This window comes from Raphanus sativus, chromosome 7 (genome assembly GCF_000801105.2).
Source record: "Raphanus sativus cultivar WK10039 chromosome 7, ASM80110v3, whole genome shotgun sequence".
Taxonomy (NCBI): domain Eukaryota; kingdom Viridiplantae; phylum Streptophyta; class Magnoliopsida; order Brassicales; family Brassicaceae; genus Raphanus; species Raphanus sativus.
In genome coordinates this window covers 9,360,341-9,375,056 of record NC_079517.1, presented here as the reverse complement: position 1 = coordinate 9,375,056, position 14,716 = coordinate 9,360,341, and the positions used below count along the sequence as shown (strand labels likewise).

Genomic DNA, 14,716 nt, shown 5'->3' with positions numbered 1-14,716 from the left:
ATCGATGGTTTCAATCTTGATGTGATGTTTCGGATCTCGAGGTGGGGGAGTGGGAGACGCGTAGTGCGCGTGGTGTTAGGGCGCAATGCGTGGGTGTTTTCGCGAGTGATTTGGATGCGTGGCGTCGAGGTTTTCAGAGTTTGGGTTTGGGCCTGTAGGCCCAGTTAGTTTTTAATGTATGCCTTTGTTATCGGACTTTTTTTTGTAATTCGCGGATTGGGCTTGGACCCATTAATAAAATTCTTTAGATGTGAGGAAAAAAATTTGTTTATTAAAGAAGGCGGCCGTAAACCCTTGTAAAACCATTTCCAACGATCTCTCATTTTAAGAGAAAACATCAAAAATGAAAAACAATTCTAATGGTGTATCATTTTGAGTGGAAAATGAGTTTATGAATAAAAGTTTATGAGTATTCCTTCAAATTTGATTTTTATTTTTAAATTAGTTTTTAAATTTTTGTATAATTTAATTCTATATGTAAAATATTCAATATTGTGTTTTATATTTTTAAAAAATTATTAATAATTTCATAATACAATTATCTATTTGTGTAAATCATTATTTTCTTAGAAACTAAACTTATGAATATAGTGAAGATTTAGTTCAAATAAAATATTTAATTTTAATCATTTCTAAAATTAATAATAAATAGTAATAATATAATAAATTTTAAATATGTTTTTAATAAAACCGAAGGAAACTATTAGAGCAAAATACAAACTCAGTTTGAGTATATCTCATTTTGAGAGAGAACAAGGATAACCATTGAAGTAAATTAAGATTTCCACATATTTTAAGAAATATATATATAAGTAATTTTAAGATATTTAATCAGCAAAATATATTTTTGTAAATAGTTAAACAAGTATTACAGGGTTTTAGCACTGAAATTGCAACAAAATCTGAAAGAATATAGAACAGGTTGACGTACAAAAATAGAGATGAAAAACAAACTGAATAAAATAAAAAAGCGCTAGATGCTAAGTAGGCGGTGATCTAACGCCTAACATCTAGAACGATTAAGCAGACACATAGGCTATTAGTTAAGCGGTTTAGGCGTTTATAAATTTTAAAGCAATATATTAAATATATGTAATGTTTTATACTAAATAATAGTAAAAAATATTATTTATATGTGATAAAATTTATTTTCATAAGAATATATTATAATATATTAATTATTATAATTTATGAATAATAGTTTATTTATTATTTATTATTACAATATTATAATTATTTAGACGGTTTAAAAAGTAATCGGTACGATCTTGTAATGCCTAACGCCTAAGCACGGCCACCTGGACCGCTTTTTAGAACTGGTCCTAATAGAGTAGAAAAAAATATAATTTTCCTGCTATTTCTAATTTAAAGTGTCTCACTTGGCCAAGAGTTTCTTTGTGTGTAAGAATAACTCATAAATGTCTCTTTATGTTAAGTTCTTTTTTTTTTAAATAGGTTTTTTTCCATAATGCATAATTACATATCCGTTTCTATAGTTTGTGTGTCAACTGCGTCTAACTGAATATGGCGTTTGTACGTGGTTGCGTAAGAACTGATTAAATCCTGATGGTATTTTGCTGCAGCTATAAAAAGGGGGAAAAACATGAAAGGATAGGAAAACAAAAGGAAAATAAGGTAGTTCAGATGAATCAATCAATTGTATTGTAGGCGTAAAGTAAAATAGTGATTTAGGCTAATTCATTTGTCAAACTAAACACAAACTCGCAAAGTGTGAAGAAGACAAGATGGTGACAAGTAAAAGCAAAGGTCATGCATGAGTTCAGGGGGTAAGGAAGTAGAGGCTTAGTTAATTAATTAGCTATTTTTATATAGTTTTCAGTGGTTATAAATTTTTTTGAACGACCAATTTCATTAAAAAGCTAAATCTTACACAGATTATCAATATCTATTACTATAAAGAAAGGATGTTTCTCTCCTGCTGACACGTCAGCTGACAGGTCACAAATTCGAAGTCTCCTGGCTTGACATGTATGAAACGCATCATTTCATTAATGTGTTATTCTCATAATTACGGGCTTGACGTTGGGCCTATGTCGCGCGCCTCTTGCGGCCCATCGACCACATGTGTCGATAAAACCCTAATTGGTTTGGAGACAAGCCTTCGTGTTCTTCGTTTCGTTCAGATCGGCGACGTTCCAGTTTCTGCAACGGTGGTTTGGCTTTATTCTTCTTAAAACTTCTTAATTCGCAATCCCACTACGAAATTATCTTTTGCGCTGTTCCTCGGCAAGATCATGTATAAATATGCTGCAATCTCTTCCCTGCGAATCGCTATCTACATCTCTCTTCTACACATCTCACTCATATTCATATTTTTCTGATCACATGGATCTGCTCATGGTCGATCTTAACGTGAGTGATCTTTACTGTTTTATTTTATGTATCAATCATTATGTGTTAGATTTTTCCTACTGTTATTAATTTTTTTTTCTCTTTAGTTCTTTGTTTTTAGAGATATAAAGTCATACTGATCTGATTTATTACTATATGCGAACGGTATTGTGATTATTATCCTTCAGTCAACTTATTTGTTTCCAGCTTCCATTCTTAGGCTCTTTGAGTTATTGTTATTTAACTGGATCGTTTATGATTTGCAGGACCCTCCAGCTCCTATGCCAAAAGATACAAATTTGGATATAACTAGAGCCTTAGTTGGTAAGTAATCTAACACTCACGTCTTTTATATGCTGTTTCGGATGTCTTAAAAATAGATGTTTTCTTTTATATGCAGATGTAAAAAACCATCCGATTCTCATATGTTACAAAGCGTCAGAGGTAAGAAACAGACATCAACTCCTTATTGCCTTTCATATTCTATTCTTAGCTGTTATTGTTTTTGTATATAAAAAACTTTTTGTTGGTTTTTATATGATTAGTTATTTGAAAGACATTGTTTGATGCCTTGATGGTTATGGTGAACTCAATATGACTGCAGCTTAGGACAAGCCGTTGGTGGGGTGTTTAAGAAAAGTTCAGCGCTCATCAGTCCTTAATCTGTATCACAACTTGCTTAACGGTAGGTTCTTTTCTCGAAAGCAAACTTCACTGTTCATCATCATTAAAGTGTATATTAACATTTGAAACTTTCTCTTTAAGGTTGGATTGTTATAGAGATGGGTGTTGGAGGTGAGTAACCATATGTTGGATGGGAGAAGAAGCGAAAAAGCAAGTCAGAGTTTGGATGTGAGAAGAATCTTTCTGCTACATTTGTTGGTTTTTTCCTTGATTTATCTTTTTACTGATGGAGATGGCGTGAACAACTGAAGAAATTCACAAAAATTCATCAGGCTGTCATTCACTTGGCTGCAAAAGGAAAAGTAATAGAATACTTTTGTACTAAGCTTTAGCCATACGGCCCATACCTAATATCTTTAGACCGATTTGTGTTACTGTTCTACAGGTTCAAGTACATGAGGGGATGTAGAGAACAATAAAATCCAACAATTGGGAGAAGGAACTTTCGATCAGTAGAATGAAACCTGAAAGAAACATGAGGGCACCTTCTTTTTCTTCATGTGCCTTTGCAGCATAATGATTTAGTGTAGCTTTGTCAACAGATGTCGTTTTTAATTTGCGATGAACTCTAAGTCGAGCGCCGAAGCCAAACGAAGATATAAATGCTGGTAGTATTTGTATTTTTTAATAACCAACGTTGATTAAACACTTAAACCTGAGAGGTGCCTGTAATATAAAGATTTTTCATTGTTAACCGTGTGATCGTGTACTATTACCGCAAGCCATGGAATTGGATTAACCAAACTGGTTTAACATCAGTTAAACCTTTCTGATGACAAAAATAAGTTAAACTTTTCCTAAAACGAATATACAATTTGAGAATATTATAATGTAAATAGATACAAATCAATGGTAACTAACGAGCATATGAAAATACATATACAAACTATATAAATTATATCTAGATACAGTAAATGAATTAAAACAAAAAAAAATTTCATCAACAAACATCGTTCCCAATACTACCATCAGTATTATTTTGACACTCTGCACTCTGTTTTCAATTTTTACATTTCCTGCACAAACAACTCTTATGTTATAGTTATAAAAATCCCGGATTAATGGCGACATCATTATTAAATTTTGTATGAAATTTACCAAAACATGTAAAAACCTAACTAATATATATAATTTTATATAACACAAGTCATAACTATTTTGAAAATTTTTAAATATTACATCCCGCCCGAAGGGTGGGCCGACCCTAGTAAACTTATAAAGTAAACATAGCATTAAAAAAATTAATGATCAAATCAGGGTTGTAGTTAGTAAGATTCGGGAAGATCTTGCCATGTCTAAACAAATACTTAATTTCAACGTCAATCACGCCAACACTTTATACTTGATGTTAATCTATTGACATTAAAGTATTTTTGGTGGGACCTCAATTATAACCTGATTAATCATACATAATGCATAGATCAATATATTAAGAAGGCAGATCAAAGATCTATTCAATAAATTTGTTATCTTGTAATTATTTCAACAATGTTAAGAAAACAAATAGTAAACCAAATTTCCTTTATGTCCAATCAACTAATTGAATTATTGAACGGTTCAAACCCGTGACATAGTTGAAAATGATAAGATTAGGAATATGCTTAAAAGTATATAAAACCAATGCTTTACGAGGTATGTAGACCTACAAAGTCTTTATATTATTGTTATGTGTGTATTTTACACATATCGTATGACATATGTGATAGATACACACGTTTAATCATTTATACGTGTATGTATCAAAGCATAGAAGATGGAAAATAGAGCATCAAACCAATTAAAAACGATTGTAAAATATTTGGAAACATGCCATAAGCACTGCATAACAAAGTGAGTGGACCAACCTAGACTCCATAATTATTTCAACTCTTATTAAAATAAAAATTAATTAAATCTTAATTATAAATATATGCACATGCAAACTCAGGGGTTGATCCCATTTGAGTCTTTATTCTCCTCTTTCCATTTACAAAAAGACTTGTAAACCTCCCTCTCTCTTTGTCTCCCCCTCTTTTTAGCTGTACATACAAATATGGCGACAGATGCATCCTCTTTGAAACTCTTTGGCATAAACCTTCTTGAAACAACCTCGGATCCAGATCAATCGCCCGAACCAAGATCCGGACCTGAACCCGAATCACGGAAGTACGAGTGTCAATACTGTTGCAGGGAGTTTGCGAATTCTCAAGCTCTTGGTGGTCACCAAAACGCTCACAAGAAAGAGCGTCAGCTTCTTAAACGTGCACAGATGCTAGCCTCTCGTGGTATGCCACGTCACAACAACTATCACCCTCACATGAATCCGCTTCTCTCCGCCTTCGCGCCTCCGCATATGATGCTCTCTCCTTCCTCGACTTCTAAGTGGCTCTATGGTGAGCACGTGTCCTCACAAAAGGCCGTTGGCCCCATGTATTTTTACGGTGGATCCGAAAGAAGGGGGGTTTACGGCGGTGGGATGGAGACTATGGCCGGAGAAGTTAGGGCTCACGGTGGATCTTTGCCGGAGATGAGGAGGTTTACCGGAGAGAACGATCGTATTAGCGAAGTCAAGTTAGATAATGGTATCGGCCTTAATCTCCATTTAAGTCTTGGGCCATGACTGATTTTTAACTTGGCCCAATTAAAATCTGTGATATACTACTCGGATTTGAATTTTATAGAGTAAATTTTCTGTGGTGAATTTTTTTCCTGGACTTTACCAACTCGCGTGTTCTCTGTATGCGTTTGCTTTCACTTTTTTATTCATCTTGTAAAAATGCTATGTGAATGTCTTATAATTCTGCCAATTTTAGTTCAATTCTTAGTCCTCCGTATGTATATAGGAATATATTGTCACCAAGTCGATTTCGAATTTCAGATTGAGGTTGTTTTGCAAAGGAATTTTACTTCATATAGTGATTTAATCACTCTTCACGAATGTGTTAGGTTCCACACAGAATGTGATCTATGTGTATGCTCTTTTGGTTTGGATCATTTTATTTAACCTGGACTGGTGGTCGGAGAAGGTTAAGCCAACATATCCTGATCGAGATAAAAACTGGGTTTATTTGTAATTAAACTACTAGATCTTGACCCGCCCAACCGGGCGGGTATTTATTTTATGTTTTTAGTTTTTTATTTATAAATGATATATTTGTAATATTTAAACATAAATTTAGATTGAAAATTAATATTTGTAGTTATAATAAAAATTAAAAGTTTTAAAAAATATTCTGATATAAATTTTAAATTCCTAATTAAAATGATATAGAGATGGGTCATAATTTTTTCCAATTCCAAAATCTTAGCATTCTTAATAACAAATAAAATAATTTATAAATACATAAAATATATAAACATATTTGAAATTAAAATAAATTTGTTAAAAAAAATCTTACGCCATTTTTATTTATGTCTATAGTTTTACCCGTGACCGTATATATATATATATATGTGTGTGTGTGTGTGTGTGTGTGTAAATTAATATGTATTACATAATTGTTGGTATAACATTTTAAAACAAAAAATTTATATATATTACTTTAAATAATTATATTATGTGATTTTAATCGTCTATTATATCACAGTGTATCATATAAAATCTAATATTTATAACTAATTGGACTTATATTATAAAAGTGTTATACTAACAATTTATAAATAAAATATTTTATATTTTATCTATATGATATATAAATTGATTTTGATGTGTGATTTTTATTTTATTATTTTTATTAATAAATATTGAAAACTATTAAATGTTAACAAAAAATCTATTAGGAAATTTATTTTGGTTAAGATTCATTCTATTAAAAAATCTATTATTTAAATTAGGAAAAGACATTAAATACTTAAGTCTATCATTTAAATAAGGAAAAGACAAAATTATCTACTATCTTTGTTACCAAACAAAATTTAATTGTTAAAAAAACTACTATACATGTTACCAAACAAAAGCTTAAAGTACTTCTACTTTAATAAGATAGATAACAAATCAAAATTTATTTATTTTTATGATATTCAATTTAATTTTCATAACTCATGGTGATAAATTAATATTGATTTTATATTTGAAATCAAGATATTAGTTTTATATTTGATTTTCATTTGGTTTGTACTTAAATTTTATTTCATAATTAATACATATAATTGTGTTTGTAAAATTTAGTATAGGTAATTAACAAAACATTTAATTATATTTTTATTCTTATTGAACCTGGTCATATGACCCAAAACTTTTTCAATTCGGTTAACGATCCGGTTTTAAAATATTGGTTCTGATCCTAACCGAATTGAACAGACTCGTAATTGGTCCAGTCTCCAGGGCAGAAAATGACTCGTCTGTCAATATACATCTTGAAGTACAACTTGAACATTAGGATCTGATATGATGAACGTTTTGTTTTTGTATTAAGTTTGGTTTTTAAATTAAATTAACACATTGAAAAAAAAAACTTGAATACTATGATTGCTTCCTTCTTTCTCTTCTTCTTCTCACTCAGATTGCATAATTTCTTTTAAACAAAAGTGTTAAATCTTCACCGAAACAATCGAACAAGGACAAATTGAACCGAATGAATCTTATTCTAACAGAATTAAGCCAAAAAATCTGAACCTGAACCTGATTAAAAATCACTAAACAAAAGCAGTCAAAGACGATGATATAGAGGTATAAAACATTTTTAAGAAATCGTAAAAATTAGAATAATTCATAGAATTAAGATTTGATCTCTTTCCGTAATTCAATAAATAGTTCGTAATGGATGATGGTTTTGTGCAGTTTTTGTATCCGATGATGTGGACTGCTTTGATAATTTGTATAATTTGAAAGGCCACACATTACGAACGATTTTTGTATCCCATTTCGTTGATTTGATCAGGAGATTCGATGTGGACTGTTTTGAAAGGCCGTGTGTACAACAAATCATGAAATTTTCATCCCAGAGGTGTTCAATAAAACTGTTATTATACTACAAAATAAGATTATCCCGCTAACAACTCGTTTATAACCTTTATAAAATGTACTTTTATTTTTCATAGAAGCAAAATATCTTTCTCACTTTGCGTATGAGAAAAAGACATGACAGCTAACTAAAAATTCTTTGTTCTTTTTTGATAATTTGTATTTACTTTAGTTTTTTTTTGAATTTACGTCCAAAGAAGATTTGCCGCCAACATATTACGAGTCAGACGTATTCTCAATTGAACAGAGTTGCTGAAATGTATGCTAATGTCAAATTATGAAAGCCTCAAAGCTGTTTTCGAAACAATACCCAAAATAGAAAATGAGAAGATCACCAGCATCATGTGGGTCGGGTTTCCTGGTCAAGCCGGTGGTCTCGCCATTGCTGACGTCATTTTTGGTCGTCATAATCCGAGTACGAAAGACTGTTCTCCATATTAAACCGGTGTTAACCAACCGGTTTGGTTTTACGATTATAATTCACTAGCTAACCGGTAAATTTTTTTTTTTGTTTTCGATAGGCGGAAAATTGTCGATGACCTGGTAATGTGGTTAGTTAAGGTTGTGTTCGTGTGTTTGAATCCTAACTAGATTTTGACCCGTGCGACCGCACGGATATTTATTTTCTGTTTTTAGTTTTTTTTTTATTAAATGATGTATTTGTAATATTTGATAATAAATTTATATCGAAAACTAATTTTTGCAGTTATAACAAAAATTAAAATTTTAATAAAATATTCTTATATAAATTCAGTTATCCTAATTAAAATAGTATAGGTGTGGGTCATAATGCTTTCGAATTCCAAATATTTGGAATTTATATTAATATAAATTTGTTAAAAATAATCACACTCGGTATTTAGTTTTAAATCTTAATTTGGGTGTACTAAATGTTATATTTGTAAATGTAATCATATTAAATTAAGTAATTTTATATTTTTGCGTTTAACGTAAAATGTATCACCGACACTGGAGATCACCTAAACAAATCTAACATTTATATGATTAGATGTATGTGTAAGATATATAACAAACAAAGTTTTTAAATGATAAGTATGAAAATACACAATATGGTTAGTATGCTATTAAACATGATACGTTACTTATAAAATTTGTAAGAATAAATAATTGTTAGACTTTTAACCAATTTGTGACATATAAAAATTAAGATTATAATTTGTAAGAAAATGAAATGTAATATAATATATATTTGATCTAACTGCTAATTCATTATAAATGGGCTTACGTGTTCAATAATTTTCAGATTGAATTTTGACAATTAGTTTTCATAATTACTGTAGACTAATGAGAAAATCAATGGAAAATAATTTTTTGAAAATAAATAAAGTGATTCAGTTTCTATATCTTGTAGTAGAGATGGGCGTTCGGATATTCATTCGGATTTGATTCAGGTCTCTTTGGGTTTTAGATTTTTGGGGTGAAAGGTTTTAGCCTCATTCGGTATTTATAATTTCGGTTCATGTTTTGGTTCAGATAACTCATTTGAATTGTTTAAAAAAAATTAAAATTCTTAAAATGTAAAAGTAAAATTTATATAACAAATAAATTTAAATAACGTATGGCAAAAACTTAAACTTAACATAAAAATTGTTTTGGTTCGAATATTAAAAGATAGTGATCTCCTACCATATCATATGCGATTTTTATTATCATTAAATGTGGTAAATTTAGAATTAGGAAATGTATTTATTAAATTGAAAAGACAACATTAATAAAATTTTAAATAATTTCAAAATTGATTTAATAGAAAAAGAAAATTAAATTTTATATTAGGATAACACATTAACTCAACTGAAAAGACAACATTAAAATAGGTAACTTAATTTATATTAGGACAACACATTAACTCAACAGGAAAAGACAAGCATTAAATTAGGTAGTTTAATTTAATTCTCAGTGGCATTTAGGCGTAAATACTGTGCAACTTGTAGGGTTAATCCATATGTGTAATTCTGTTTTAATAAAGTAGATTATTCTTGGAAAAATAACCATACGACAATGAAGCCATGATAGTTAACTCAAAACTCAAGGAAAAGTTCACTGGGCCTTGAAGATATATAAGCCCAGTCTCATAGGGGTGTCCGTAATTATATAATTCTTTTACGAATTAATGACTGTTTGATCAAAGGATCTTTTTGGCCCCCACACAAAAATAAAGCCGTTACACAAGTAAAAGAAAAGGAAAGGGTAAAAGCGTCCATACATCAAAGTGTTCGTTCAAAGGGAGGCTCTCTTCTTTCTCAATCAGACCGTTACGAACAAAAATCCACTGAATCTTTAAAAAAAGTCCTTTGCGAGGAAGAAGACAAAACAAAACAGACCGTGCAAAAACAATCTGAGATACTGATCGGCATAAAGTAATGGAGGATACGATTTCAAACCCAAGCATGATGGAACCTCTGTTATTCCCCGTCGATAACCCCATGTCTCTCCTACTTTCTCAGTACTCCGATAACCACCACAACAATCTCTTCGGGCTCGTGAGAGGTCCCAGATACGGAGAATACGCTACGTTACGCGAATCAAAGCTTCGACTGAAGCGAGAGTACGAGACCATACTTAAGGAAGAAGAAGAGAGGTTCTTCGGCGGAGCCAAGAAGCATGAAATTAGGGTTTCATCTCCGGAGAAGAAGACGAGATTCGGGTTCAAATACAACCCTAATTCGAGGAGACTGTCTTCGTCCTCCTCGTCGTGTTCGTTGGCTCAGTCTGTTCCTGACTTCTCCGCCATGATCCGTAAGGAGAATCGCCGCCCTGCTAACTCGAATTTGCTTCCGCGGAGAGCGGATCTCGCAACGCCTCCGTGTAAGAGCAGAAACGGCGCCGTTTTCGGATCGGCTTCTTCCGCTAGAGGAAGCGTGAGTGGTGGAGATAAGAAGAGGATGATGGTGCGTAAGAGCTACGCCACCGTCGAAGATCTGAAGAAAGTATCAATGGCTGCTGCTTCTGGTATTAATGGCGGCGGCGGCGGCGGTGGAGGAAGGAAATCAATAGGCGGTGGTGGTCGGAAATCGATAGGTGGTGGTGGTGGTGGTCGGACTATTCTAGGTTACAGACAAATCTACTGATACATTTGTCACACAATTCGAATGTGTGTTTTCTCTAGTATTTGATTCTTTTTAGGTTTTGGTTGATAAAAGATTGTTGTTATTTTTTTTTTCTATCTTGAGTTTGGTTTTGGTGATTGATAGATGTGTGATAGAACTTAAAAGCTTGCGTAGTTATCAGAAAAGCTAATTAGATTTCATATCGTTAAATCAGACAAATGCTAGTTTTGACAAAAAAAAAAACATTATTTTGGTTTGGTACTAAAAGAGATCCATTGCTAACTCTCCGATTAAACAGCAAAGTATCTCATAAGCTATCTCTGATCCAACTCCTAACGAATGGGTTTCAAGATCCATCCATTTCTCCATATCATTGTCTATAACTTCATCCATATCAATCCGAGCCAATGCTGCCCACTTTGGAACTTCCTCAAGAACACCACGAATCAGCACGGAAGCATCAGCACTTGATGATGAAGACTTTAATCCGCAGGAAATGTTTCTTTCTTCCAAGTGTTCGATCATGGCATCGACAAGGAACACTCCGGTTATTCCAGTGAGATTAACAAGGTTATCAGAACGAGCTGAGTAAATCATGAGTTCGTCGAAGAGTTCTGGTACTATGAGGTAGTTGTCTTGTGTAGTAGTAGTACCAAGTGAGAGTTCAGTGTGGAGTATGACTTCTCTTGCGTTGGTGAATCTCTGCCGTGTTGATATGAGACCTGTGTTGCTTAAACACCTCAGGACGTTAGAGACGTGGCTGATAAGACTAAAGATCGCTTGATAGTCACCACTACTTATTGAGTTCTTGAACAAAGCTGCGGAGTTTTCAAGAGCGTCCCAATCCGGTTCTATAGGCTCTAGAGGCATCCTCATCTGTCCTGGAACTACAAATATCATAACAACAGTTTAAGGTTTCAGATACAAGAAATGATGTTTTTCTTAACTGTCTGAATAATCTTAGATACCTGAGACATTGTCGAAGCTATTAGAAAAGCAACTCTCGTTGGAGAAAGATGCATCAAGTACAGAGCCAGGGCTAGTGTAGTCGCTGTTTGCATTTCCTATCGAACTCCACATCTCTCTTTTGCCTTTCCTCTGCAAGAATGAAGAGAAGATGAGAAATACTAAAAATGTGTAAAAGGTTCTTTCAGACTATATAACCATACCTTACAAGCTGTTTCTGCATAAGGATGCTCTTGTGCTATTGAAGATAGCAACTCGTTGAGAATCAAAGATGCCGGTTTAGTGGGCAATGCACTTCCTCTTATGGCTTCACCTTCTTCTTCTCGAGAATCAAACTCTTTCAACTTTTGCTGAATCAAACCCACAGTACCAGCATCAAGTGGTGTTCTTAGGTTTCTTTCACCCATCTGACTTGGAACACCTTTTCTCTCTTTGGTTCCTCTACAGCTTCTATGAGGGGAACCAAGTTTAAATGGAGAAAATGTGGTTTCATTACTACAAGCGCAAGAGCTTTCACCATCTAATACTCTTGACACTGGACTCATGGAGTTACTCCCTTGTCCTTGACCACTTACACAAGCTAGCCTTCTCTTCCGTGCAGAAGTGCCTGATCTATTAGAAGACTCCTCAACACTAGTGTGAGATTTTCTATGCAGATGCAAATCAGAATTTTCAAATCTAGCCTTGGTGTGATGATAGTTCCTGCTAAATAAAGCTCTATTCATAGCAACAAATCCCTTGTCTTTACAGTTGATTGCATTCACAGGTGATGAAGAACAACAACCTCTTTTGCTCTGTAAGGTGTAAGGTTGAGCTACTACTGGAGGAAACCTTGCCTTCCTCTCCATTGGATCTGTGAAGTCTCTGCCTTTACCAGAGGCAGACATAGATGGTTCTTGATTTCTCCAAAACACATTTCTTTTAACCCGTTCAAAGGGCGGTGATTCAGAAACATTCTTTCCAATCTCTTCAGCTACAGGACTAGAACCATGAACATCAACAAAGCTACCACATGCTTTACAAGAACCAACACTATTGCTATTGTAACCATGTTGAAACTGGGATGAAACAACAACAACTTCAACTGGCTCTTTCCCTACATTTTCCAACCTTCTAACGCCTGAAGAGCCTGGAAAAGGAATAGCGTGTTTTGCATTTCTCTTTCCCGGTTCCAGAATCCTAGCAGCAGCGTCGATCAGCCTAGAGTTGCGTCTAGTATGAAGCCTCGGGCTTCTAACAGGAGAAGCCAGTTTCTGATGATGCTGTTTCCTAACTCGGGTCAAAACGTTCTTCATCTGCATTGCTTCGGATCCAAACTTCTTCACCATAACACCACGCCTATCATCACACACACCTGTAGTAGTTGTTCTCTGTATCTTCTGTGGCCTTGACTTATCAAAACCATTATCTTCTTCCTCATCAAACAAACCACATTTATCGTTGTTGTCGTGAATCTGATGTGATGGTTTCTTTTTCTTGCCTTTGTCTCTGTGATTAGATGGTAATGAGTCAAGTCCCATTAAGCGTGCTACCAAACTAGGGGATCTCATCTCATGCTTTTTGTGCTCCACAACTTCACATCTATTTGGGAAACTTCCTCTGTTCTCATCATCAATCTTCACAAAAGGACACAAGTAAACAATCTCTTTAGGTTGTTTCTACTCAATTCAAACGAAACTTTATAATAAAAAGGGAGAAAAAAAATCACCAGATTAAGCTTAGTAGATTTGAGCATTTTATCATCCCTACCAAACCTCTTTGAAGTTTGTTTCCCTGACAAAATGCAATAATTAATATTCTCTTTCATTTTTCAGACACAGCTCTAGATAAACAGAGAGACGAAGAAGACTAACCAGAAAGAAGTGATTTGCGAGGAAAGAGCTTCTTTTTAGCGAAGCGTCGGTTCCAGTCGAAGAGCTGGAAGAAAACACCGACGCAGCCGCCTAGTCGATTTGGCCGTTTTTCTGTTAAGGCCGTACACGGCGCCGTTTTATCCACAGTTCCCTGTAACTCTCCCGTCATACTAGTTAACAACCGACACAGATTAACAAAAGTCTTCTTCTAGAGACAAATTTGCTTCAGATTCCAATAACTTGAAGAAAAGATCCTTCTCTCTCTTTCAGACAAAGTAAAAGAAAATCATGGCAGAATCTTAAAAAAAAAAAAAAAAATCAAAGCTGAAGATAAAAGAATAAGACACAGAGGAGAAACAAAACTACTTTCTTCGAGTTCTGATTCTGTTAAACAAAAAAAAAGAAAGTGTATCAGCTTTTGTTGAAACTTTGGAGCTCGTGAAGAAAGTAGAAGAAGAAGAATCTCTTTTTTAAGAAAAGCAGAGAAGATGAGTGTACATTAGCATTGTCGATAGCTTAGTTTTACGAGAATAGGGAAAGAAAGGAGACAGTTGGAACTGACTGAGCTAAACGACAATTGTACAGTGGAAGCAGAAGAAAAGTCACTCTGATTTAGAGTTTCAAATAGAAAATACAAAGAAAGTGAGATTAAAGAAGATAATAGAGAGTGTTTTGTCAGAAAAATGAGACTCGACGGGTAATATTCGCGGCTTGGAGTTAAAAAGGTGTAAAGAGACAAAGGGAGGATATGAGAGAGGTTAAAAGTTCTTTTGAGTGTTTTTTACAGTGAGATTTCTCTCTGCTCTGTTACTGGCGGTGAAATGGGGCTCGAGAGAGATTATTACAGCTTT

At 33.6% G+C, this 14,716-nt stretch overlaps 3 protein-coding genes and 1 long non-coding RNA gene across 4 annotated transcripts; 3 read left to right on the top strand and 1 right to left on the bottom strand.

Moving 5' to 3' along the window:
- Positions 1-2,129: 2,129 nt before the first annotated feature.
- Positions 2,130-3,730, top strand: LOC108816285 (uncharacterized). Its single transcript, XR_001943816.2, has 6 exons — positions 2,130-2,373; positions 2,619-2,676; positions 2,753-2,796; positions 2,957-3,037; positions 3,118-3,338; positions 3,422-3,730. It is a non-coding gene; the product is annotated as an uncharacterized LOC108816285 (long non-coding RNA).
- A 1,226-nt stretch (positions 3,731-4,956) lies between these two features.
- On the top strand, positions 4,957-6,258 carry LOC108814875 (zinc finger protein 6). Its single transcript, XM_018587514.2, has 2 exons — positions 4,957-5,597; positions 5,962-6,258. The coding sequence occupies exons 1-2, from the start codon at positions 5,069-5,071 to the stop codon at positions 6,087-6,089; spliced, it is 657 nt and encodes a 218-aa protein (XP_018443016.2). The 5' UTR covers positions 4,957-5,068; the 3' UTR covers positions 6,090-6,258.
- A 3,980-nt stretch (positions 6,259-10,238) lies between these two features.
- On the top strand, positions 10,239-11,246 carry LOC108814707 (uncharacterized). Its single transcript, XM_018587330.2, has one exon. The coding sequence runs from the start codon at positions 10,360-10,362 to the stop codon at positions 11,065-11,067; it is 708 nt and encodes a 235-aa protein (XP_018442832.1). The 5' UTR covers positions 10,239-10,359; the 3' UTR covers positions 11,068-11,246.
- Positions 11,220-14,409, bottom strand: LOC108814708 (uncharacterized). Its single transcript, XM_018587331.2, has 5 exons — positions 13,866-14,409; positions 13,721-13,785; positions 12,216-13,628; positions 12,015-12,144; positions 11,220-11,933 (listed from the first exon to the last, which is right to left on the bottom strand). Exons 1-5 carry the CDS (start codon positions 14,032-14,034, stop codon positions 11,308-11,310), a joined length of 2,403 nt encoding a protein of 800 aa, XP_018442833.2. The 5' UTR covers positions 14,035-14,409; the 3' UTR covers positions 11,220-11,307.
- Positions 14,410-14,716: the final 307 nt, after the last annotated feature.